This window comes from Coloeus monedula (genome assembly GCF_965178545.1).
Source record: "Coloeus monedula genome assembly, chromosome: 3".
Classification (NCBI taxonomy): Eukaryota; Metazoa; Chordata; class Aves; order Passeriformes; family Corvidae; genus Coloeus; species Coloeus monedula.
Genome location: NC_138783.1, coordinates 102,710,852 through 102,738,704, shown reverse-complemented (window position 1 = coordinate 102,738,704; position 27,853 = coordinate 102,710,852). Strand labels below are relative to the sequence as shown.

At 37.9% G+C, this 27,853-nt stretch overlaps 1 protein-coding gene across 1 annotated transcript in view; it reads left to right on the top strand.

Moving 5' to 3' along the window:
- AP1S2 (adaptor related protein complex 1 subunit sigma 2) overlaps nt 1-22,917 on the top strand; it is a 29,308-nt gene extending 6,391 nt beyond the window's left edge. The window contains exons 3-6 of the mRNA XM_082278221.1: nt 2,089-2,197; nt 3,101-3,238; nt 10,959-11,051; nt 22,781-22,917. Of these exons, the coding sequence (XP_082134347.1) occupies nt 2,089-2,197; nt 3,101-3,238; nt 10,959-11,003 (292 nt within the window). The 3' untranslated portion in view covers nt 11,004-11,051; nt 22,781-22,917. The remainder of the gene's footprint in view (nt 1-2,088; nt 2,198-3,100; nt 3,239-10,958; nt 11,052-22,780) is intronic.
- Nucleotides 22,918-27,853: the final 4,936 nt, after the last annotated feature.

Here is a 27,853-nt window from a genome sequence, read left to right as displayed (position 1 = left end):
GTAATTTCTGTTTCTTGGTCTTATTTCTCCAGAACTGCAGTTGGCAGAGCTTGAATGTGCAGTCTACTTGCTAGCTGCCAAATATGGTCTTCTGAAAGTATGTTGTGCTCTCTTTTAAATGAGGACACTGAGAGCAGACCATTTTCTGGGGAAGTATTTTTTGTTGGTCTCCCTCTCTCCCCTCCCCCCTTCTTTTTCTGTAAAATAGTTCTGTGCATCAAGAGAGATTCTTGAAGTACTAGGAGAGCACAGAGGAACTGTCCTGTGTGGATAAACTTCAAATATTTGAATCAAATTTGATTTGATAAGGTCTGCTGGTATGTGGTTCAACTTGGGTTTAAGCAGTGTAAGGAAACAGTTTAGCTTCACTTCATCGTAATCAGTGCTGCTCATCTGAAGGTGATGAAAGCCTTGTTTAGATGGATTTGGCATGAGTGCTGATGATTAGTGTAAATGTGAAATAATGTGTCAATGCTCTTTTTTGATGCAATGAAATATAACATGGAGCTTGACTTATAAATTCCTCAGTAGGTTTGAAAGCATTTTTTTTCTTTATAATATTTCTTTCCAATGCTTTTAAAATTAGTTTAGGTTCCTTATACAGATTGAATCTTACGAGCTACTACAATGACTGTAAATGTCCTTGAAAAATTAGTGAGGCATAAACAGAACCGTGTAAAATCAAACAAACTGTGCTCAGATGGGACTTCTGATGAGCTGATGAATCCCCATGGTGAAGAGATGAAAGAGTGAGAGAACAAAAGTATTGTCCTTCACTGGAGGCGTCTTCCTCTCTTCCCCCATCATGTCTGGGGGTAGGATAGGCAGTAATATTTTACAGTAGTTTAAAGATTTGTATAGAAGCTATTCTGATTAATCTTTCGTGTTGAAGCCATAGCAATTTGATTCAGAGCAGAGTGGGAGCAGGGGGGACGTTTTCACATCATAAATGGTACTGGATAGGCATCTAGGAGACAAATTTCACTAAAGTGAAAATACAGTGGGGTTTTTTCAGAACTGCTAGCCAAAAAGTCTGACAAGTCCCAGCTGATAAAATATGTGTAATGTTTAAAAGTTGCATGGATTTCTCTGTATGGGAAACAAATATGCACTTTAAACTTGGCATTCACATCTGAATGACTTCTTTTTCAGTAGGGCTGGCTACTCGAGAGTGCTTTATGTGGCCTAAAGAGGCAAACAAAAGCTGTTTCTGGTTCATGTAAATTATCAGTTAAAACAGGTGGTACTTGAAATCTGGTTTGCACCATGTGTGACTGAAAAGCATATGGTTTTGGCACATTAGAAGGGACTAAATGGGGTTTTCAGCTTTCATTCCTTCTTTGTTTTTTTATCAGCTTTTTTAAAACATGACTTGAACAAATACATGGTAGAGCACAGTAGAATTGGATGGTCTTTTTGTTAGAGTGGAACTCTATTATAGCTGAAGTTAAGAATTCCCTGTCTTCCTAGATGGAAATGGATTGCTAGAAACTATTTGATGGCCTCTCATCAGTCTGATGCCAGGACAGTTAGTAGGAATTGAGCTGTTGACTTAGTAGTAATTGGGGTGTATGTTACTGGTGTTGGTTTTGGAGTTTCTTGAATTTTTAAAATTCTCTATATAGACCAAAACCTAATTGCTAATTCAGTTCATCTTTCTTGAGGCATTTTTTATGGTTTTTAATATCTGTGTATAGCTTTTATGATGAAAGTTTAACATTGGATCAGTTGATTAATATACTGATGTATGGATGTTACGGTGAGAAGAGAAAGTATCTTATCTCAGAACTCTCCCATGATGCCACAAAATCAAAGATACTTAGTTTCCAACCACCTCTTTGGCTATTTTAGTTCTGTCAGCTAAAGGATGGCAAAGAGTGAAGTCATGCTTGACTTGGAGATATCTCTTTTGTACACGTGTGTCTTCTGGTCTTTCAGCCATTCTTTAGTAGGACTTGCTTGGTTATGATTTGGAGTAACAATATGCTGAACTTGAATGTGAAGGACTGCAGAGAATGTGATACTCCTCAAGTGCATTCATTTTGCTTATGCTTGTATGCTAACATCAGGATTATTTTGTTATTACAGATATGCAAGCCTGTATTTCTGCTGTGCTATTGAAGATCAGGACAATGAACTAATAACTCTGGAAATAATTCATCGCTATGTAGAACTTCTTGACAAGTATTTTGGCAGTGTGAGTTAGTTTCTTTATATTTTGTCATTTTGTTTTTTGCCCACAGCACTTTTACAAGAACATAACCAATTAGTAATTGAAAAGGTGCATTTAATATATTTTGTGTGGCTTGCTTGGCCAAACTAAACTGATGCTCTTCTATAACTGCTAAAATATAAAATTAAATTATTGATTTGGAGAAGAACTATTATTAATCCGGTGTTAATTGCCTGTATTTATTTCATTTCACAGTAGTCTCACTTGGGGTCAGATAAAGTCTTACTCTTAGCAGCAAGCTTTTCTTCTTCCTGGCCCTGCTCTAGTGTGAGCACTTCTTACATCTGCTTCCAAAGGAGGCAGTTGGTTGTGAAGTAGCAGGAACGGTAAGGAAAGACAAGAGAGACATCTGCTTACCCAGACAGCAAACACAAACATCTGTAGTAATGTACACTAGCCCTCCTAGAAGAACTGCTGCTCATTCTGCCTTCATTTGTAGTCCTTCTGACTATGGAATGCACAGACTGAACAAGAAATGTGAGATTATTTATTTTCATATCTTTCTGTAAGATTGTGTAAGCTACCTTTGCATACTGCAGCCAAGGAGAGAGCTTTATAGGGAATGTTCTATTGCCTCTTGAAGAGCTGTGTCTTACAGACTGCTGTGAATGGAACCCTTGTTAACAGTGAAAGCATTTTTCAGAGGTTACTGTTGCTGGTTTTAACTCAAGCAAAAAATAGGATTTTTTTTTCCCTCCAAGGACTGATTTTTGTTGTTGCCCCAGTCCTTACAAGGTTACAGCCTCAGCCTGATGTCTTGGTTTGGTAAAGTTTGGTGAAGCTGTGAACAAATAAAGTTTTGTGAGAGGGTATACCTCAAGTGAGAGTATCCTCCCACTTTGCAATAATGGTTGATGTTCCTTTTAGGTATGTGAACTTGATATCATCTTCAATTTTGAAAAAGCCTATTTCATTCTGGATGAGTTCCTTTTAGGAGGGGAAGTTCAGGAGACTTCCAAGAAAAATGTCCTTAAAGCCATCGAACAAGCAGATCTTTTACAGGAGGTAAGCAAATCCAGCTTCTCTGGCCAAAGTGTCAGTATGGTAGGCTGTGACTCGAAAACCACCTGTTGCTCTAAGCTTCTAGAAGGTACTTTTTAGCATGCTTAGCATGTGGTTTTAGCTAGTTGTCCTAAGTGTGCAATAGGATGATGTTAGCTGCTCTTTTTGTTTGGTTTGGCATGCATATGTTGTAACCTACTGTGACTTTGTGTTCTGCTAGTAAATGCAAGTGGCTGTTCTATGTTTATACCTAGATAATTGTAGATCATGCTAATTTAACTTAGTGTTCTTCATGTGTCTTTCATTTTTTTTTATTAATTAACCATTAGTTCTTTTGTCATACCTGATGCATGTTTACTTCTTTACTGTTTCGTTGCTGAAATCCAGAAGCTAGACTCTCTTCTTTGAGACTCATTCAGGTATAGTTCTAATTAGTTCTTAGACCTGCTTTTCTGCTATAGGCTGCTTACTGTGGAACATGTCTAAGCTGGCAAAACAGTAATAGTTGTGCCATAGAAACATACAGAATAAAGTATAAGAACATTGTTTTTTCACTTTGAATGCTTTTGTTGTTACTACTGTTGAAGGATGACAGATTGCATGTCTACTGTTTTTTAAAAAAAACATTTGATGTGAAGGGGTTCAGTGGTATAGAGAAACTTAATATCATTTCTCCATATTTCTCCATCCTGTACTGGTTATTTTGGGTTTATTTAATTTTGTTTGGTTTTTTTCTTACTGAACTGTACACTGTTAAGGTCCTTGAATGTCTAAATGGAAATCAAAAAATTCTGGTGTGCTGGGGAATGATCAGTCTTGTGTGCAAGTCAGTGAACATATGGTTTAACGGGGATGGTACACCTTTATTTTTTAAAGTGGATTGAGGTTTACTGCCTAGATTCTGTATAGATCCAAGTTGTTCTATTTTTCCCCCTATGCGAACCTTCAATTTGGTATTTTGTCCTGTGAATTAATTGCTTAATTCTCTTCCAAGCCTTCTGTGTTCCACTTGGTAGTGTTTTGATGGGCAAAATATCAGTAGGATGGGGAAACACACGGTGTTCTTTACCCTAGCAGCTGTGTTTGTAATCCTTTCAGAGTACAGGCAGATCCACTGCATGTTAAAAGTTCTTGTCATGAACAAGGACAGCCATTACACACTAATTTGCTACCCTTTTTTTCTAGAAAGGAAATGCATCCACCTCTTCTTGTGTTCTGATTCAATTTTTTTAAGTCTTTCTTTACTCTTTGAAGGAATTATCTTAACCAGAAGTCCTGTTGGAGTTTACAAACAGGGGAGAAAAATAATCTGTTTTTTGTCTTAAAGTCTTCCAGTTTGTCTCTTGCAAATGCAGTTAATTGTACATAAAGTAGAATTATTGTATTCTTTCTCATTGTTACTGTTTCTGAATTGTATTTTCACTGTTTTTGTGGGGCTGTTCTAAAGAAAAGATCAGTTCTATTTCTAGGAATTCATTGCTAATTTTTTTTTTCCAAGCAATGAACATTCTCTTTTTACAGAGAATATTATTTCATATTAATATAACTTCAAGTTAAAAATCTTATGCGAAAGGAAATACCACTTTTTCAATGTGAGACTTTTTCCTAGCCCTGGTTGCTCTTCCTTTCTCCATCTTTAGGAGATTTTCAGTTGCAAAGGTTTATGAAATAATTCTGATTAATTTGAAATGTAGCAGTTTATCACAGCACCACTGGAGTCCTATGTTGGGACATCTGTGTTTGGTTCTTAATTATATTGACTGTTGATCTAGTATAAAACTACTCCCTATACCAGACTTTTAGTTTATAAACCCTGTAAAAAGTCTGGTTATTTAAATTGAGCTTCCAATAAATTTGGCCTCTTTCCAGTAAAAGTTGGGTTTTGTATCAACTGCTGCTATGTAAATGCTGAGTTTCATGAAGAGAGTTGTTAAAATAATAGTTTCTTACATCTGGAGAATTTTTGGTACTTTGAGTTGATCTCTGCCTCCCAGAATACTTCAAAACTACCAGACTGAAACATAGTGTGATTCAAAATTGAAAACATATTTCTAGCAGGGTTGTCATGTATTTGTTTTTGACTATGTCAGATTTTAATTATGTGCAACAAAGTGTTTATTTGGCCTGGAGTACTCATTGCCGAATCTATATGTGTATATATGTATGTACATATATACACATATATATAGTTGAGTACACAGTATTATTAATTCAATATACAACATTATTAATTAGTAATGCTACATGCATTGGTATATGAAGTACCTTGAAGAGCTGTGCAGAATACTTACACAAAAGAAAATCATTACAGATACATTAAGTGACTATTTGTGTAATGTTAGGAGGAAATATGCAGAGGCACAAATTGCTGAGTGGTGAATTAATTCTCATTAGCCTTGCCTACTTGTATTTTCTGTGGAGGTTTTCCGGGATGTACTTTTATGTCTGAGCATCTACTTCAGTTTAAGTTCTTGGTGCTGTGAGGTCCCTTCACTAACTGCTACAGTTTGTGTGATTGAAACACACTAACTTTTTAAAACCCTTCTCACCTTCACATTCCTGTTAGTTCTTCAGGAATGTGTTTAGTTCAAGTATTCATTCCCTCACCCCTCCCCCATGTTTATTACCACCTGATAACTTATCAGCAGTCAGTCATCAATACTAGCAGTGGTACCCAGATGAAGGGTAGTAAAAGGTCATTAACTCCAGTACTTCCATACTTCCTTGTCACTCTGTTGTAGAAATGCTTCTGTTCAAAAGAATGCTGTTACATGTTGCTGATAATTTTATATCTTGTTTGCTAGAGAGATTTTAAATACTTAACCGGTGATTACAAAGGCATGCACTGCTGAAAAGGTGGTTTTTGGTTGTGTGAGCAACTCAGTTATACTGAGAGAAATTGGCAGATGCAGTGTGTTGTTGCATGAGTTAAATACATACATGTGACATGTGAAACAGCTAAAAGATAACCCTATGTGTGATTTTATGACTCTTGAGTTTTTTAAGGCATGAAACCACCAATGATAGATCTTTTACACAAAAGAGAGGATTTGATTTATTTCTCTCAAAAGTCTAATTGCTCTGGTTTTATTTGATGGCTTGAGTAATTCAGTATGGTGCTTGGTCATTTACTGTACTAAAATCAAGGAGTTAATAATTCTAATATTTAAACCAAGCAGTCATGTATATATTTTAAAGCAAATCTGTACAGACTTGCTCATCTTCATTTGAAGTAAGAAAAATTTCCTAAACATTGACTATGAATGAAAATGGCTTTTGTTGATTATCCTATGTAAATTTTAGAAAAGTGTTTTGGAAATTATCCCCATTTTGTCCACCACTATTCTTTTGTAGAATGTTTGTATATTTTTTTTAGTATTTGATTGCAGAACACCTAAATACTTAAAAATCTATATTTTTGAGAGGTATCTAAATAAAAGGGCCAGTAGTCTGTCCATAAATCACTCTTGTTTGTTTCTGTCACTACTTCACTAATGATCAAAAAACTAAAAGCTGTGTGAGTGTTTTTTTTTTTTTCTTAGGCTCTTGCAGTTTGGCCTCAGGCAGTATTTACTAGTCCTTCCACATGAAGAATAAGAGATAAGCTATCAATTAACCTTACTTTCTTTGCTATTTCAAACCCTTGCCTCATCCTATATCCAGAAGGGTGCTGACAGTGTTCATGTTGTCTGACTTGCCTTAGATGCTTAGAGCTGCTCATAGATTAAAGCTTTTGGTTTTAGAATGAGCATCTTTGGAAATGCAACTCTGGTGAATTTCCTGCATATGCCATAAGAATTTTCTTCTTGGAGATGAAATGTGCTTATTGGAAACCATAGGTTTGAAGGTATGCATAGTAGTAGGTATTAGGTTGTCTTTGAGATATGCCAAAACTCCTTCATTTTGTCATTAGCATTGACAAAAGAAAATTCTGATATTTAAGCCTCCAGTGGGTGGGGGTATAAGGGATTTTGTCTGGTTTAGGAAACAGCCTTTGTAAGCAGCTGTTTCTTACCACTTGCCTGAGAAACTTACCATAATGAATACAATTAATTCAGCCTTCACTTAATGTTCTTTCTTAACTATAGACTGTTGAAATAGACTTCCTAAGTTGGCAGTGGCATTATTGGCCTTGGCTGTACCTGTGTTCCTCTGAATGTGAAACAAGAATAAATAATGGAATCTTTATGATCATGGACATCTGACTGCCTTGACTGCCATGTGCTCTTCATGTGTAATTTCCATCTCAGTTTCAGGTGGTCAGCTTTGTTGGTCGGTAGGTCACTGTAGTTAAAAGACATGCATCAGCTTGATTTTAGGCACAGATAATGATCAACGATTACATTTTAGAAGATACATATATGGGGATCTGTGAGTTACTGTGAATGAAAAGTGATAGATTGTTAGTTCATTATTTAAGGATTAGGAAATAGCTATGATTTTTGTGGGTTTGAAATCCCTTCCAATTCACAGAAGAGCAAGTTGTAGTGTTTTGGTAGCGATGCTTTTGTAAAATGCATTTCAGAACTCAGTCTCTGAAGATGTATTTATAGAAGAGAGGGATTATAGTGGTCTTAGTGTTTGCCACTCCACATGATACTCAAAAAGTCATGGCAGTCAGATGCAGTCCCAAATGACTGGGAAAAGGGAAGCTTTATACTTAAGTTTTAAAAAGAGTGGAAAGGAGGACTCTGGAAACTACTAACCTGTCATCCTCGCTGCTATACCTGGGAAGATGATGGAACAGCTCCTCCTAGGAGCTGTGCTAGGGCATGTGAAGGACAGGGAGGTGATTTGGGACAGCCAGCACAGCTCCACCAAGGGCAAGTCCTGCCAATCCAGTGACCTTCTGTAATGGAGCAACTACATCAGTGGGCCAGGGGAGGGCTACCGATGTCATTTATCTGGACACAGTTCCCCATAGCATTGTTCTCTCTAAATTCAAGAGGTCTATTTGATGGATGGACAGTTATATCCAAAGGACAGTGGTCAATGGCTTGGTGTTCCTCGGGGTCAGTAATGGGACCAGTGCTGTTTAATGTCTTAGTTAATGACACAGAGGGATTGAGTGCACCCGCAATAAATTTGCAGGTGACACCAAGCCAAGTAGTGCAGTTGATGCATGTGAAGGATGGGATGCCATCCAGAGGGACCTGGACAAAGCTGGAGAAGTGGGCCCATAGGAATCTCACAAAGTTGCACAAGATCGAGTGCAAGATGCTGCACCTGGGTCAAGTGAATCCCTGGTATCTGTACAGGCTGAAGGGTGAACAGATCAAGAGCAGCTGAGAAGGCCTTGGGGGTGCTGGTGGATGAGAGGCTGGACATGACCTTGCAATGTGTGTTTGCAGCCCAGAAAGCCAATTGTACCCTGGGCTGCATCGGTAACAGTGTCCCAGCAGGTCAAGGGAGGGGATTCTGCCCTTCTACTCTGCTCCGGAGAGACCCCACTTGGAGTGCTGCATCCAGCTCTTAGGAACAACCCTCTGAAGATTGTGAATTTAATAGTAGCAGACAGCTCTGTAAACCTTGGTATTTCTGTATTTTTAATAGATAATTTTAAATTGTCCTTCTTGCACTGCGGAATAGGCTTTCCTGCAAATACTTATCAGATCATACTCTCATGTTTAAAGCAATAGGAAGTATTCCAGAAAATGAATAGTAGAACCTGCATCTCTTTTTCCCATGTACTAATGGGGGAAGAGGAGGTTAATGCTTGCAGATTTAAATAACTTGTTGAAAAGGTGGTGCTGAGTATCCAGGAAGTTAGCATATCATGCTTTGACCTCTTTCCCTGCTCAGTCTGATTTTTTTTTTTGTTGCTGTTGTTTCTTTGTTTGTTTAAGTGTGTATGCAAGTAAGATGTGGCTAATTCTACTACATTAAAGAAATCAAAAGAAATAAAAATGAGAAGATCTTAAGACTCAACAAGTTGAGGAAGGAGTCTTCCATATAAGTGTTAAATATGCATTCATTAAGCTTTGCAAATTGAAACATCAGAAAGTTTCAATTATAAGTAAGACAAATTAGCATAAGCAGTCCTTGCTGTCTCATAACTATTCAGTACCCCCTCTGGTGTGAATTCCAATACTGATCAGTTTGCAAACTGTGAACTTGATCATATACTGATATAAGCAATTCTTGTAGAACTGTTGAGGATATATTAACAACACACTGAACTCTTTGTAGATCATAATTCTAATAAGGGTATATTTATTCTGTACACTGAACAGATAGATTCTTTTCCAGGGACATTCTCCTGTCCTTAGCACTAGACGCACTGTGTCAGGGTGATGCAATGAAATATTTAGCACTGCTGCATATGCCATTGCTGTTTTCAGTTTAGTCATGTGCTTCTCATTAATAAACAGTAAACTCAATGAACAATTGCAGGAGGCTGCTTGAGAGTAAGGAGTATCTTCACAATCAGGTGCTCTTTCTTGAATGCTCGCATTAATCTGCATTTTAGTGGAACAATTTCATTGGATGTGGCAGAATGTTGAAAAGAGCAATGTTAATGTTTGGATCTTGAGATTGTGAGGAGAAAATTCCATTTTTACTCTGTTGTCTGAGATGATGTGTCATGTTGCAGTGCTACTACCCTTTCTAAAATTTTCACTTCCTTTGAAGATGGTTTTAGAGTGCCAGAGAATATTAGGTGAGAAGAATACAAATGTCCCCAGGAGGCATCCTGTTGTGTTTGGTTTTAGATTTTCATTTCTTTGTGGTCTTCTCTGTTGATGTACAGATGTTGGGGCACATTGCTGGTATGTGTTTTAGGGCTTTTATTTACTTTTAAGGGAGAAGCTATATTTTTTGTTGCCAAGTAGTGATGGGTATCAAGATACAATGAAAGTGTGTATATTAAATTCTATGCTGAAAATTTGATATTAAAAGGCAAAAAAAAAAGTCTGAGAAGAGCTATTGTTCACAACTCTTTGAGAATTATGAGTATGTTTGATTAACAGATGAATTGATTAAAGTGAAAATGTGGAACTTTTTGCACTAAGCAATATGACATGAAAGTGACTGCCCAGCAAGTAACAATGGTGACTTAATAAATATGAATTTTGAATTAAATTGTTTAAATTACTTCAAGGATGATAGGTTGAATGAAACTTACTTTTCTTCATGGAATAAGTCTTATTTTAATACCAATGTTAGTAATAATACTATGTGACAGTTAATCACTGAATTAAATATATGTAAATTTGGTATCATCCTATTCTATTACACTCTCAATCTGTTCTAATACTGAGCAACTGCTTTTAAGTCTCTTTAAAAAAATAAAATCTTTGAATTAATATTCCTTCATGCACAATTGAAGCTTTCTAAAAAACTCTCTACGACTTACTCTTTTAAGGTACCATTATCCTTTACTCTGGTTAAGAAATGAAAAATAAACTTTTTTTTTAATGCATCTACTTGAAGTCTTTGAACAGATGTTTTCTTCTGATGCATTTCTATTTGCTTTCTTAACAGTGGACTTTTAGGAAGACCTATTAAAACTATATTAACCTAAGGAACAACAATAGCTGAAACAGATTTGAGTGAAATAACTGAATTTACTTTTATATATAGTTCAGAATATTTTTAAGTCTTGTTTTAAATGTAAATAAGCTGTACATGGTTGGGTGGATGTTGAGTTTTTGTTTGTTTCTTTTTTTTTTTTTTTTTTAGTAGTTGGTATTACATTTTCACTGCTGCTTGATTTTGTTTGTAGAGCCAGAATGAAGACTGGGGAGGTTTGTCTGAGGATATCTTATGATTAAGAGCAATCTAAGGCATTAGCCCTTTTGACCCATCTAAATGATTGGTAACTACCAAGTTTACCATTTTGGTGGCATGGATTAAATGGGTGCTATGCAAAGACTGCTGCACGTGTAATTAAGTCCTTGCAAGGGTAAACAAAAAATGGGTGATGGGCTTAACTTTCTGCAACACTTGCATGATGGTCTTTGAAGAGTGCTTTGACTGTCTCCTTTTATTTTCCTTTTATGTACTAACTGCATCAACTTGAAATGTCTGACTTCTACTGGCTTTCTTTGGTGTTGATAATTAAGTGGGATAATGCAAGTTAGAGAAATGGATACCAAAGCTAATAACTAAACAGATATTTGGCTTTGTTTACTTACAATCAGCCCATGTAAACATGTATTTATTGGAAAATGAGCTGTTTACATCTGCTGTGCAAAGAAAATGGGCCCTAAAAAGACTGGGTGCTGCTGCAATTGACTGTATATCAAATGCCGGATGCTGCATGATAGAACAAAGCTTATTTGCATATATAGTGCATTGCAACATATTTTTGTCCAAAGCATAAGTGGAGTACGTTGTGGCAGTCCTACTAATAAAGGTAAGATTTTAATTTGCATAAAGCAAGTTTAAAACGGACATGGAAATGATTTGCTGGAGAAAACTTAATTCCTCTGCTGCTTATTTGATATAATGATAAACAAGTAGTTCAGTAAACAAATTGGCTTTTGTAATGTGGAACTGTGGTAATAGATCTAATTTCACATGCAGCTTTATAAATATCAGGACTTAGTTTCCAGATAAAAGAAAATAATTATAGTAGGCAAAAATATTTGTAACGTGTTCAAAACCAAATTCACAGTTGGTGTATGGGTATTTTCACCATTTAAGTGTTTCTTAGTGTATGATACAGCCATTGTTCTGTGTAGGGAAGAGGGGAGCAGCCAATAACCTGCTTGGATATTAGACCTGAAGAATTAGGGCAGCCAACAACATTTGTTCAAAACAATTTCCTGTATGAGCTTGGACATACTCTAAAACAGCTGTAAGAAAAACCTACATGCTCAAGCTTGATACTTCCTACGTTTTTTCCCCAATTTTATTGCTTTTTCTATGCTCTTCATGATAACAAGTTCATGTACAAAGAGTGTGATTCTCATGGTGAGGTTAGAGTTTAAACTGTGCCTGTAAAACTTTCCTTGCAATTAGAACTTTAAAAAGCTACCTATATTGTTTGGGACCTATGCTACAAACAGAGCTGCTACTTAGGAGTCCTAATCTTTATTTGTTTGTTTGTTTGTGTCTCAGATGGCTACAAAGACCGCTTCTGGCACATACAAGCTCAGGCTTAGAGAATTCTGTGTAACTCCAATTTACTTGTCTACAGTATGTCCCTGGGTGAATTCTGTGTATGGGCATAGTTTCAGTTGAAGAAATGTTCTTTGTCCCCATTAAACACAGTGACGTTATCTGATGCCCATGGAATGCTACTTCTTGGCCTGTACTGTTCCCTGGAAGGAGTGAAGGAATAGTTGCTGTGTTCAGACCTTAATTTACAAGGTTATTGTGGTTCCTCAGAATATGGAGAAATGGAGATGGCATCTGCTGGGCTGAGTGGAGAGGGACAAATGGATTGGTTGCACATAGTAAGAGATGGGGAATAGTTTGCCTGCAGTAAGGACCTGCAGCTTGTATATAGGAGTGAAGATCATCTGTGTTAAAGAAAGATCTCCTGAGGTAAAGGAGGTTGCCTTCGGGCAAGGGGAGGAGTTTGACTCATAGCTTTGGTGCTTGGATTAACTTGATATTTAACTAATAGGTTATACAACTTCAAATTACTTTAATCCTTGTTACTCTACGAGGCATAACCAAGCCCAGAATGAGTAGAATTTGTTTTTTTGGATGGCTGTTTTAGAGAGAGTTTCTTGTAAACTAGGGTGTTGAGTACTACATGTTCCATGTGGCAATTGTAATAAGCCACGTATTCAGAAGTAGTCATCTCCATAGAGAATGTGGTGAAATTTATGGTAAGACTTGTGTAATAGTGGAAAACCAGGTGAAATCTTTATATTGTACATTCAAATTCTACTGTGTAGAAATTCTGCTTTTTACTGAGAGCATTTTACAGTGGTACAGTCATGATCTTGAGTCAGGACACAGTTTGCTCATCACCCAAATGCATGGTGACAGTGACTCCTGTAGAGAAAGCTGGATCCATTCCCACTGCCACCTTTGTGTTGTGTTGATCCACTTGCCCTGTGGTTCTGGGGCTCCTAGATTGTTAGCTAAAACTTGAGCTCGTGCAGGGGAGCATGAGGGAAGTGCCAGGAGGAAGAAAGTGGCATTGAAAAGGGAAGTAAAAAGCAGCTGCTTTTGGCAAGCCAGGACTTTTGCTAAAGCTGATAGTGCAGCTTAAATTACATGCTATTTTTAAAAAATCACAGTATCTTAAGTGTTTTAAAAAGCCAGTGTTCCACACACCTTGTCCTGGCTGACTGTCTGCTGTGAACCCCCAAGTCAGCATGCATAGGTAGGTTCTAATTTGCTTGTCATATGCTGCACCCCTGCTGTTGCCCTGAGTCATAGGAGTGTAGCAAGGAGCTTTTCAGCAGCAGTATTGACTTTTGGAGTTTTCAGCTGTCCTTTTTATCCCTCTTTCCTGTGTGCCAGAAAAACTATTTTTATGACCATTCTAGAACTGGATTTCAGATCCATTTAAACTGATCCAATTCAAATTTCTCATTTCTAAAAACATAAAGTCAGCAGCTTTTCTTTTCCATGTTTATAACTTGTGCCTGCAAACATTTGTCCAAACAGTTGTAAGAACGCAAAGTGCTGCAGGACCAGGAAAGAAGGGGGATGCTTAAATGCCATTGCCATGGAAGCTGAATAATATTGGATGTGACATGGCTTGTTGCAGCAGCGTATTCTGGTCATCCCTTCAAAGATAACAGCCCTGCAGTTTAGGAAATGCTTCCTGTAGCAAAGGAGAATAAGCAATGCAAACCTGTATCTGCAGTGCTGGAAGAAAACATTAATGAATCCTTATGTGCATAGTTTGGCAGTTTGCCAAACATACAGACACTGTTGGCTTATCTGCTCGAGAACTCAGTGATTTTTAAGAATTTTCGCTCTAGCTTCACAATACAAAGTACTCAGCTGTAATACGTGCTTAAAGCATTTGTGTTTTGGTGATGGAGCCTCTGATGGATTCTTAGAACCATCCTTACTGCTAAAGGCTGGGCTGTCGATTGTTCCTGGCTCGCTGCATAGCAACTGATTGGCACATGAGAAGCAGAGCCTCCCAGAGCGATTATCACCTCTGAGCCGGCAGATCAGAGTAGCAGCTAAGAGGCAGGAAGCAGCTACTATTATCCGGTTATAGCACACAAAGCTTCAGCTGATCTTTCTACTTCTGCTTTTGGGAGAGAGGCAGGCAGGCTGCTGCTGACCTTCTGTCATACTCCCCTGCTCTGGCCTTGTTGAGGTGATGTTTTAGAGCCGAAGTCTGTGCATGTGCTAGGACGTTTTGCTAAATAACATTTGCAGGACAACTTGCTGTTTCATACTCCAGTTGAGAATTGTGTTGACCGATTTGCATCCATCTTGAAGATTGTTTGTTTTCTCTGTATACGAAGCTGCAGACAAGATCTTGACTAGGAGTTAGCATTGATGAAGCAGTGTTCTTTTTATTTGCTTGTGGTTTTTTTGTTCTTTTTTTTTGTAAGAGCATCATAGTTAATACTTGTCTTTGAAGATGTTCAAGACCTCATAAGCATTTCTAGGTTCTGTGAGAAAACACTTTGCTCTTCTTTGAAAGTACAAATAGAATTTCACAACAAAAATGCCTTAGTGGGAAATTTCAAGGCCAGGCTGGATGGGCCCTGAGCAACCTGTCCTGTTAGAAGGTGTCTCTGCCCATGGCACAAGTGTTGGAACTAAATGATCTCAAAGATCCCTTCCAACCCAAACCCTTCTATCTAGTAGAAGTTTCTGAACAGTTAGCTAAGAAAAGATTGGGAAACAGTTACTCTCCTGTTTTGAAATCCTTGAAAAGGCAAGTGAACAGCAGCAATGTCCTAAAGTAGCCGTTCATTAGAAATATTTCCCAATAACGATTCAGAAGTAGAGTGTAAAAGTAATTGCTTCTGAAGCATTGCTCAGGAAGTGCTTGTTAAATGTTAATCTCTTCCTGCTGCAAAAACTTCATGTTTTTAAATGGAAACCCTCATCCTCCGCTCTTGATTTCCCCATAGCCTGCTTCTTCCCAAACTTCTGTACAATCCATGGTCCCACATCTTGTCTGGTGTTTGAGCTAGGCTTTTGTTAGATGCTGACTGAGGAAAAAAGCCAACTCTTTATCAAAAGGTGGCAGCTGTAATTTTTGTCTGCAGTTTAACATGGCTTGCCTTCATAGGCTTTGTGCTGGTTTTGATGGGAAAGAAGTTAAAACAATAACCTAAGCAAACTTCCCCTGAAAAAAAAGTCGTGCCAAGAATTCATGAAGTCTATGTCACTGCCATGAGATGTCATCGGTAACATGGCAGCCCTACAACACACTGAACTTGAGACAGTTTGGGGTAGACACAAATAATTTCTCTTATCTTGCCTGAAGAAATAACACACTTCTCTTGTCCACTACAGACATAAAATACCTCAAATTGCAGCAAGAAAATAATTCAAGGTAGATGTTAGGCAAATTTTCCAGTGGAGATGATAATGTAGCATTTAAGTAGATTGCCTGGAGCACAATAAAAAGGCATTACTGGATGCCTTTAATAGATGAAATAACTCTCAGGAAAGTTACAGGTATGCTATTTGGGGGACTGGATTAAATGAAGTCCCTTCTAATTTTATTTTGGTTATGATTTTTAATTAGTTTGGGTCATGACTGAGTTGGCTGAGAAGATGTCATTTGGGTTGGACTGCCTAAATAGTTCTGTTTACTCAGATCAACTGTACCATTTTTCTGATTTAAAGTATCTCCAGTGACTCAGGCTGACAATTTCAGAGTATTATTAGCTTTTAAAAATGAGTTGTAAACACAGATGCTGTTTTGAAAAAGATTAATTCTAGTAACTTTAAAATATTGCAATTCCACAGTGTGCAGCTTGTGTTGTAGAGCTGTTACTTTTCTGGCAATACTAGGATCTAAGACCTATGTGTTAAAGTCAGAAAACCAGTTTACATCCAAATTTTTCAGTGATGATTTTTCAGAGGTGGTATTTCATGTTAGTTTGCCATTATATTGTGCTGTAAGGATAATCACTGCCTCCTCCTAGCTTCTAGATCAACTAACTTATAAACTCACTAGATCTAGATTGTTATCTTAGACAACATCTGAGCCTGTGAGCACGTCCTTGAGGTCTGCACGTTCCCACCAAAAGAAGGCAAGGTAGTGTAGATATTGGTTGTGGAATTTGACAACTGTTCCTTCCCCATATTGTATTTTCTGGTATTTAGACCAGCAGGCCAACTGCTCTGGAGATAGTGTAGTGGGGAACACAAAAAAAAGTCAATCATAGTTGAACCTTGTTCACCACAGTTCTGTGATGGCAAACAATTTGTCAAAACTTCATTTTCCTTTTGGTTGTTTGTAAGGCTGCCCACAGTGCCAGGCCCTGTGTGGGATGGTCCCGGATGTCCTTGGTGGGGTACAGAGGCCTCACTGGAACTCCACTGTTTTCCTTACATTGCTGTGTTATCACTTTGTATCTCCATTACTGTTGTCTTCCATTGAATCCTTTAGTTTCACCTCTACAAGGTCAGTTCACTGCTAGTCTAGTTGTGGTAGTGTTTACCACACTAGTGGTTTAGCTCTGTAAACTAAAAAGCCACCAGGAGTGAAATAACCACTTTCTTCCTATTGTTACCTGACAATCTATCTTGCTTTATCAGTAAACAGTAAGTTTCTGTGAAGATGAGGCACTAATCCCACAGCAGTAATTTGAGTCAATCATCTTATTTTGTGTACCGTGATTTTAACATCAAAGATAGCGAATTCCTCAAGTTGTAAATCATTAAAAGTACAAGCCAGGGTGAGGAATACCCCAGGACTGTGTAAGTGTGGAAAGTACTGAAAAGGTAATAAGTGGATAAACATGAAATGAACGTGAACACTTCATGGCCTTATTTGTTCATGTTTACAGTTATGTAAAATGGGACATGGTCAGTGTTTCCAGGCAAAAGAGGGTGCTAAAGATTGTGTACACACATAATCCTTGAATACAACAACAGTGGGTTGTAATTGGCCACATAAGACTGCCAGAAAATGAACGGCTCTTGCTCTTCTTTCTGTCTGTCCAGAGATCTAATGTAAAATCAGGGAGAAATCTGTTGCAAGATTTGACAGGCATTTCAGTGAAGACACCAACGCCAAATGTTGGCTCCACATTTCCAATGGTGAACACTGGAAGACATGAGTTTTTTTTCAAGGAAGAGGGGAATTATGTGTATGCAAATGTTTCCCAGATAAAAATTGGCATTTTAGATTATTCCAGTATGCCTGTTTTTCAGTTGTCTTCATGAACAGTCCACCAGTGTAAGTAAAGCAGGAGTTTTCCACAGGGACCTCCCTGGGAATATTTGTCTGTGGAGGCTCCAGGAATTTTAAAGCTAGTACTTTATTCTTTTTAGTCAAGACTCCTACTCCCTAATAACATACACTATCATCATGCAATGCCTTTCCAGTTAGGAATATGCCTCAGCATTTTGTTTTTAATGTAGACTGATGCTTTTTACTTAAGCCATGCAAGAGGTGTTAAGTGTTAAAATTCACATTTGTAATTCTTTATTATATACCAGATTCTTTTGAATTCTAAAAGTTATAGCATGCATCATAAAACTTATTTGCAACTGTTAAAGAGTTGTATAGGTGCTATTATTTTGAGAACTACTGGATTTGTAGTTAGCTTAGTCAGAATAATTTAAACTACTGTGACATGATCTTCAGATTACTGATATTGAAAAACAGTGTAAAAACTGTAGAACTTCTAGGAAATTTTTGTTGTGCTTTTTTTGTAATTCGAGAATAGAAATTAAAAACACACAAGCTTGGACATGTGAATAAACTGAGATGGAGCCGAGGAGACAGTTTTAGAAGTCCCTGGGAACTCTCTCAGTTCTGTTCTAAAACTTCTGTCATTCTGGGAAGTGGGATACTAAAATAGATTGAAGACTGTAATTGGTACAGGATCAAAGACGGAAACTGACATGCAGAGAGTAGATTTGTGTGCTTTCATCCCAGGAAAAGTTTAATGGGCATATATGGGGCTGATGCTCCAAAACTGCTGTTACGCCATTAAAAATGTCATCTGTCTTCAAGGCACTGATTTTGATAAGAAAATTGAGTGTTGCTTTCTTTCTAGCTCATCTTTCAGCAAATTGAATACTGACATTCATGCCAATCATGCAAGAGTGTATTGAGTTCAGCAGCATAATCCAAAAGCAAAGAAAACTTTGAGAGGTGTATCAGATGCCTCCCTTTTTCTAAACAGACCCTCTTTCTACTAAATGTAATTTTTGTCACCAGTAATGCCACTGCTGTACTACCCTGGCACAGTGCTGCTCACAGCCGTGTTCTGGAGGCCTGGTACCTCTAAATATGTGTTTTATTGGAGCAGATGTGGTGGGTGATGTCAGGTGCCACTTAGCCCTGTGTCTGTCTCTGACAGAAGCCAACAGTCAATGCTTGATGCAGAGACAAGTAATAGATAGGGTGGTCCATCTCTGGAACAGTATCTCTGCTTGAAACATTTTTTGGCTAAGAAGAAACTCTGAGCTTATGCAATAAAGTATTTATGATGTGAAGTTGTTTTGTGTGTTGTTGGACACAGCATGCAAGTATGGGGGGGTAAAATGATGATTCTCCCCACTACCCTCACCCCCTGGAAATGTAGAGTAGTCAAAAATACAATATTGTATTTCTGTATCAAATGTCCTTTTAATGTCAGAGATACAATAGTGAGATAATATTTTTGTTTTCTTGCGTATCTGTCCACCTTTCTATTATGTATAAGAATATGTACATTTCTTTTGTAGCCACGTCATGAATACTTTAATGTACCAGTGTACTAAATGGCTTCATTCATCATGCATGCAGAATTTCAGAGGAGATAGACCTGTGACTTACTCATGACAGAACATTATCATCAGCTTGCTGAATCCAGTCATCTTGAATCTAATAGAATGCCACAACCATTCTCTGCTGTTGTACTTTCCTCTTCCCCCTGTTTTACAGTGTTGTCTCTTCACGTCTCATTTCAACAAAACTTGTGCTTGTTGGCATATGGTTTAACTTTTTTATTGTGTGTAAGCTTGAAGTCTTATGCTTAAAAGTTCTGTAGCATTTTCTGAGCTAAACATCTATATACTGCAACACCTATAGTGTAACATTACTCAACCCATGTTTATCTTTTAAATAGGTTGTTGTAGTATTTAAACATACACTTAAAGTCTGTAGGTGAAGTTAAAAGACTTACAGAGAAAGTAGTGAAGGAGTAGTATCATGTGAAATGTATATACACACAAGTATTAAATGATGTTGAGTGAAATTCTGTGTAGACCATGCATCTTAATTAAAGGTGCAAATACCACTGTCCCTTTCTGAAGACTGGCACAGTAGTGTGACTGACCTTACAAAAAGGAGGGAGGCGGAATTGATTAGGTCAAAGAGAATGATGGGTAAATCTGAAATGAAAACATTTGTATTTAGATCTTCAGAACACTCTCGTGAGTAGTTTAACAGTTGCTGCCACTGAAAGCGAGAACAGGATCATTGCTTTACAAATGAATAATAGAAGCATTAAGGTTGGAAAAGACCTCTAAGCTTATTGAGTCCAACCATTAATGGTTAGGGTTGGAAAGATCTAAGTCCATTAACAGTATACTTGCAATATGCCTTCTTAAATTGGCATTTCCAGTTCTAAGTGCAGGCTGCCTTGTGTATTGGAATACTGCCACGAGGGTGAGTGGATTCAGTTGAAAAGTGGGCAGAGTGAGAGGGCATGTAATGCATCCTGTTTGTAACCTAATACCAATACTGATTTTGAAAACTGTTTCCATGAATTATCAAGGAGGTGATTATAAAATGAACCATAAACAAACTATTTCCATGTACTATATGTGGTAATGCACTACCTTCCAAATGTTAAACTGACATAAAAGTGGGAGATTTAGGGGATTAGACAAAAGATTTGGATTGGATTTGCAGCATTCTGAAATCTTAGAAAATAAGATCATAGGAGTGGTTTTCCATTTCCAAGTTTGCCTTTTTTTCCTGTGAGCCATTAACAATGTGTTTGGATGTCTGGTTAATGCTGCTTTAGCCTGCATTATTTCATGCCTGTTGGCTTAAAATGCTGTGCATTGAGCTGTAATGAGATGCTGTTTTTCTTGTTATCTGTATACAGCTGCTTGCTTCTAAATGACTAGGTAATGAATTAGCTTTTCTGGCATGTTTGAAATAAAGTATTGCATGCACTTCTGTCTCATGTGAATGACTTTTTTCCTCATCTGTGTTCTGATATTTCAAATTTGTGTTGTTTGCCTTGGGTGATTCTGAGCTGCAGGTAGTATATAACACCGCAGAATGTTTTACATAAGAATTACATAAAATGTTTGACACTTACTAAAACAAATAATGTGAACAAAACATAATAAAATTCATTCTATTTGTTTCTTAAAAGTAGTAATTGGTGAAGTTATTCCTCTAGCAAAAGACATTAGCCTTAGGTGTTCCTTGAGATTATATTGTTGATGAGCACATAAGAAGGAACATCTGCCTCAAGGTTACTGCTTTAGTAGTAAAAAAATTAAAATATGTCTGAGTTGTATGAGTGATGTATCTGTGGACAAGTAGCTAATGTCCTTGAAATAGGTTGCTTTTAATAGTTAGCCAATGACCTTGATGTACTTGAAGAAATTTAGTGTTTAAGTATATGCCTGCTGAAAATCATCTAAGACTGAATTGGCAGTGAAGACAGCAATACTAAACTGCTCTAAAGACAGTGGCAGCACTGCTCTGTATTTCTTCATAGCTATAAAGAACTTTGTTTTCAGGTAACTTTGTAAATATCCTGTTTCACTCCTGAGTAACTCTTAAGTGTCCACTGCTGTCTAATCAACTTAAAATTGAAAAGGGAATTTATTTCAAATATTTTAAAGAGCCTTAAATGCTTGAGAAGTTGTATTCTTTTAGAATGCTCTTGAGTTCTGGTGCCATAGTTAGTTAACAGTGTAGGATTTCTTGAGTAAAATGCCTTACCTTGGTGGATAGGGGAGGTGTGTCTCTTCTAAAATGAATGCAACAAAGCAATCTGGGAATATAATACAAAAAGTTATATTAAAAATGCTACATTGCCATTTCTTCAGTCAGTGCCTCTTTTTGGGGATTTGGTGAAATACACATGTAAATCTTTAATCCTGCCATCCTGTCTGGCTTTGTCAAGGTCAGTGCAGTTCTAAGAATATTTAAATATTGCATCAGTGAGGGAAAAAACCTAAGCCAACACTACATCTTTAATATACCAAGTATCTTGTTTTCAGATTTAACTTGCTTTTTTGTTGTAATTTCTTATTTGCTGCTGGATTTTAGAAGTCATCTCAAAATGCTGAGAGGTGGCCTGTTCCAAGCTCTGACTTCTAAATGAAGCTGCCTTAAAGTATCATAGCTTGTTCCTTCACTGCTGAATCACCGTATACATGAGCTGAATGATGATCGTAAACTTGATAATTTTATGCCACATAATCAAGGTTGATAGAGACAGTGTTCTGATGTTATTTGCAAGGTTTGAGGTGTTTAATTTTGTATTTTACAACATTATTTTTCTAATAAATATTTGCAAAGCAGTTGAAAAGTAATTAGTTGGCTGCCTTAACTGTTATCTGCCTTTTTTTTTCTGCTGCATGACATATCTTGTTTTAGGATGCTAAAGTAAGTTTATTCATACTCTTGATATTAAAGCTTTTGTTTTGATACGGACACAGTATCCCCTTTTATTTAGTAGGGCATTTTTAATAGTTATGGTAAAGATCAGCCTAATGTTTCCAGTTTAAACTTTCTTTTCAGATGCTATGGAAGTAATGAATACAAAACTGATGGTAATTCTTTGGAATTTGGTACTAAACAACTTTCTCTGAATCTAAGGAAAGCTTTCTAAGATTAGAATTAACCTAAAACTTTATGCCTGGTGTGGAATAATAAAATTCCTGTTCTAAAAAACTCCTCCTGCTCTGAAAAGGGATCAATTTGACACCAGGCATACCAAGGTACCTTGACCTGGTTTGATGAATTAAGCATGTGATCACTGTAAAAAAAAAAAAAAAAAAAAAAAAAAAAAAAGACTTTTTATAAAGATCTGAAGGGATACTGTATCTTAGTTGCATCAGTAGTTTGATTCACCCATTTATTCATTCTTCCCTAACAGATTTTTGAGACCCTTGAAAAATTCACTGACTCCATTGCAAGACCCTTCCCCAGTCCCTCCCCAGTTCCTATCTCTGTTAACTCGGTTGTGATTTGTTCCCTGCTGGTACATCTGAATTGTTTTATTTTTATTACGCTTAAGGGCAATAAAATCTACCAGCTATTCCTGTGAACCATGACAATCTATTTAACAGCTCTGTGAAAAGTGCAGCTAATACCATGTTTGCAAACTGCAGTACTTCCATATTTTCGTGTCTTTTCAGCTTGCTTTTTCAATTCAGCATCTTCCATACTAACTCGTGTGCGGTGCCGCTCAATACAAACACAGTGTTCATTTACTGCTGTCTCACATTTTCCCTCCGTAGGAAGCAGAGACCCCACGTAGTGTACTTGAAGAAATTGGATTGACATAAATCTTCTCTTCAGCTGATACCATCTCAGTGTTTCATACTGTAAATGTTCACTGCCTTCATTGTAATGTTTAGCTAATGGTGTAAGATGCTGTTTGTCAGTATTACTGTTTTGCTAAGCTGCTTCATTCAGGCCTACAAGAAGAATACTTTTTTTTGAAAAGGGAACAAGAAACCTAAGTTCAGAATTTATAAGTGAAAGGGAATTAGATTTAAATTGACTCAGTGTTTCCCTTCACTGCATTTATAGGAAAATTGCATTTGACTTCGGTAAGTCTACTGTTTTTTATAAGTAAACTTGACTTCAGGAAATAAATGTATTACTATGACATAAGCATAGTCTATCTAAATGAAAAGAAACTACATGGACAACTCCAAATATGAAACATTACAGTGTAGAAATTGTTCATGCAACCAAAGAATTTGTTCATCTACATTTTAGTCACCACTTGTGATTATTCTGCTTATTTCAGTTGTAGCATAAGGATTGGAAATGCCTGTTTACTACTGAATTTGTCATTATACCAAAGAATCCTGCCAGGATCTGCATATCAAACTGATAAAAACTGTTAAGGTGATAACTACTTTTTAAAGAAAACTGATCAACTCACTAGACGTGAAGGTGTATTTTAGCGTAGCTACCTTGAGCAAAACTGTGCAAGTTACTATACTCAAAAGGGAATGCATGTAGGGGAAAAGGAAAACCAACCCAGACTGAATAAGGAAACTGTTTTTAGGTCTGATATTAGCTTGTTTAGACTATGAACACAGGAAAGGAGGTCAGCTTTCTAACTGAATAGAGAGAGGCATAATGAAAATTGAGTACTTTCAGAGATGAGAAAGAAGAAGATTTACAGAAGGAACCTTTTATTATTTTCTTTCAAAGTTTACCAATTAATTTGTATGCATTGGTGTTTTATAGTTACGCTTTATTGGGTATATAGGTACCTGTAGGACACATTAAGTGTCAAAGTCATTTAACTGCTTTTCTTGATCAACACGTTAAATATGTGCCACATTCCTTACAAAACTCCTGCGTGATGTACAGTTGAACCAGCTAATTTGCAGTGAGAGCTCTTAAACATTAGATTTGCATAGTATATTCACTACAAATCATGTAAATTGATATCCAATATATTTTGACACTTCTGAGCAGACTTTCAGTAATTACAAACTAAGCCTGTTTAACTTGTGGAAATATGATCCATATGTGGTGTTGAGGAGACAGTGGGAGTCTAGGCCTGGGAGTAGCCAAGTTCTGTTGCCTGTCCCCATGGAGGGGTTGCTGTCCCTGCCCTCCCCTCCCACATCCCTCCCTCTAGGAGTTTTGGCTTGTTCACCTGAGTAATGCCATGTTTTCTCCAAGTTTAGCACTGGCAGTGGTCACTGGCACTTCTGTGGCCAGCTGGAGAGCCAATTGAGTAGCACCCAGCCCAAGGAAGAGTGCGGTGTTGCCACTTCTAAGGCCCCTGATCCAGATGCAGCATCAGTACTTGTGCCAGCAGAACGGGCAGCCAGGGCCAGGCTCTGTGTGCCACTCCTGTGGCAGTGCCAGGGCCGTACCTGTGAACTCAGGCCATTAGAACTTGTCCAGGGATGCCCACTGCAGGATTTGCACACAGATTCCAGATGACCAGAGACCATTTTTGTCCCAGGGCATTTCCCCAGTGCACCGTGGGCAGGGATAGGTGAGGGTAGAGGGGTAGCAAAAGGACCCTGTGTGTGAGATTAAAGTGGTAAAATGGATTTAAGTCAAACCAGAAGCAATTTTATATGTATTAAACACGTTTTTAAAGTTTACACTGTCACTTGTATGTGCTTGGCTGGATTAAGCTTCGTTGTGATTGTGACAAACTGTTTGACCTCTGTCTGTCACATTGGTTTAGTTGTAATAAATGTCCATTTTTACACCATTGCTGTGTTTATATGTAATTAGTGCCTGTATTTGCAGAGGAAAGAAGAGGCCACTCAGTGCTGGCTTAAAAAAAGGGTATTTTATTACAGTGCTTAACCTGTTCTTGAGCACTTCATTAAAAAATGTTGAGAATACTGTGTCCAAGTTTAGTTATTTACATCCATTTAAATTGTAGAGAAAGCAATAAATTAGCAAGTTTTTGGAAAGCTTGCCACATTAAACATGAAATTTATTTAAGTGGATGTTAAATTGATGGGGTAGTACCACTTCATTTGAAAATTAAACCACATGTTGGGAGAGATTTCTGGATAATACAGACTGAATATTCAGTTATTTTCATAGAATTCTGAGCAAGTCAATACAACGTTTACAATCCTGGTCTCAACCAAAAATATGTCAGATGAATCTGTTCTCCACCTTTCTAAAAGAACTGAACTGCTGCTTGATGTTATCAGCAAAAGCATGGGGAAAAATTACCATCTTTGGGCATTTCTGAAATTAATTTGAAATGAAATTCTGGTTTTTGAATTTCTGGTCTTGTGGGGAAGGGTTTGGTGGGGGGAGGGGAGCTAAATAATAAGTAAGAACTTCTGGATTGTTCAGGCAAGTTGATTGTTGTCTTGAGTGTCTTCAACTTCACTGACTTAAGTCTTCAACTCAAAGAGGCCTTCCTAAACATCTGCTGTTCCTTTTGGGGTAAGGCCACGATGATGGTCACCCTGTGGCTGCCTCTGTCAAGTTCCCACGTACCATGGGTTATGGTTGTCCAGCTTGCTTTGCAGTCTGTCCCATGGCTCGACAAAGTGTTCCCTGTCCATGTCACATCAGTTTTGGTTTTCAGCCATAGATACTGAATTCACCTGATACATCAGTGCTGAGCAGGAGTATATGTGGAATCACTGGGGTTTATTTTAATTGCAAGCTTACAGTGAAAGCAAAATGAGCTGCACTCTTTGGATGATGTAAGAAAGTAAATGAAGCTTTTAGGTTATTAACTACCATAGACGTCCATGTTTCACGTTTTGTAAGAAGTGCTGATCCAGGACAGGAAGCAATAGCATCTTTTAGCAGGCTCTTGCATGTCTTCAGAAAAAAACCAAGTTATTTAGTGCACAGGAATGTCACTGGTAAACCTGAGGGCAGTTTCCCATAGACTGAACGTGCTAATACAAAACCGGATGCAAAACAGCCATGCTGCCATCACAGGGCATAAAACTGGGAGAGGAATCACTTGGGATGCATTTTGGACAATGTGCCCTGTGGATAAGGGCTAGGGCAGAGAGGGAAGGCCTTGTTGGGTGTCCCCAAGAAATGCCTTGCATTCAACACACAGACATGTGCCAGCCCTCCTCAACCCCTGGTGGGGGTTGGCTACTCTGGACAGGCAGACAGGGAATGAAATCCCACAGAAGTGGCCACCAGCTATAGTTGGAGGGAAGGCACTCTGCTGCAAGGGGGCAAGCCCAGTTCCCTGATGCCTTAATTCTGCTGAGCAGCAACAGTGTCCATGCCTACAGGGGTTCCCACTGCACTGCCACTATTCCCCTTGTGCTGCTGAACAAGGCAGTGTTGCTGCCTGGCTGGGCAGTTCCTCCTCCACTGAAGGGCAGGAGCAGCACCTGCTCCCCACCATGACTGAAATGGGGCATCTGGCAGGCTCTGGCACTGCCACCCTGAACTGCTGTGTAAATGCCAGAATTACTCCAAAGCACCTTTGTGATCCCTGCAGAATTCACAACTGAAAAAAAGTATTTTGAAAGCTGCTGCTTTTAAGTAGTCATTAAAGTCAAAACAAAACTTGGCCCCTATTAATTCACTTTACAAGGTCCTTTTCTGTGAATATGTGGAATAACACGTTATAGGAACAGGCTATTCCTTACAAATTTAAATGCTTTCTGTGTTCTTCTGGGGCTTCTTCCCTTTGAGAAAGAAAATAATTAATCTTTACATTAAAAAACTTCTAGGCTGTTTGTCTCTCCAGAATAAAATAGCTCACTCAGATAATAATAAGGAAACACAAAACCATGCATATAACACTACTTAAGGTTATGAAGCAGAGAATACTGAAAAATACAAACTGCGAAGTTAGGAAACTGGTAGAATCCCAGGTTTCATGCTAACAAATGCAAGCTAAATGTCAGATCTACAGCACTCAAATTCTGTGTAATAAACAGTGTGTGAAAGTGAAGGGCAATCACAGCTACCAGTCCTACACTGCACAGGTACAGCCAGCACGTTTAGGTCCAGACCTCAAGAAAAACAAGCTGAAGCTTCAGCCATTGTAGTAGCAGAAATAAAGTATATTTTAATTTTTACATGCATTTCTGAGCAAGTTTGGTTTTTTGATTTTTTTGTTTTTTTAATACAGCCACTCGGCTTTCCAGATCCTGTTACAAAACTGTGGGGACAAGGAGCCTAATTACCCATTCTCACATTGGTGTTACTGGGCACTTAGTTTGTAATCCCACGGAGGCCTGGTTTGCTTATTTCACCTGACTGGTCACAGGTTCCCACCACCTCCTCCAGCACTTTATGTGACAGCCGATTTTGCTGGGATAATGCTCCGTGCGGTCCGGCCGTGTGACGCGGGATGCACAGCACCTGCACGGGCACAAGTCAGCTCTCACACCACAGCTGTGGGAAGCAGGGCAGCCCCAGGGAATGGAAGATGTTACCAGCCTGCTGGTGGCGAACTGAACCACAGTTTGCTACATGCTGTGCCAGTGACCCAGCGAGATAACTGAGCATCTATGAAAAAAATAAGAAACCTCAGGGAAAATTGGTTGCTAAGGTGTAGTGAGAAAAGGTACATTGTAAGAAACTGGCGGTCACAAATTTCTCAAATGGAATTAAAAACTTAGTGCTGTCTATCCTTTGAAATATGCCTTTCAAAAAAGTTATTATTTCAAAAGTTACGCTATTAAATTACAACTCCTACATCTGTTAATAACTAAAACATTTAATCAAATTAACTAAGCTACAGCTCTGCCTACAGTTATGACAATATATAGTGAAAGTCGGGTTTGAACTGAACATCACTTTTGTTGGATTACTCCATATTGGACAAGTTACACATGAAGAAAGAAGGAAAAATGTATAATCAGCATGCTAGG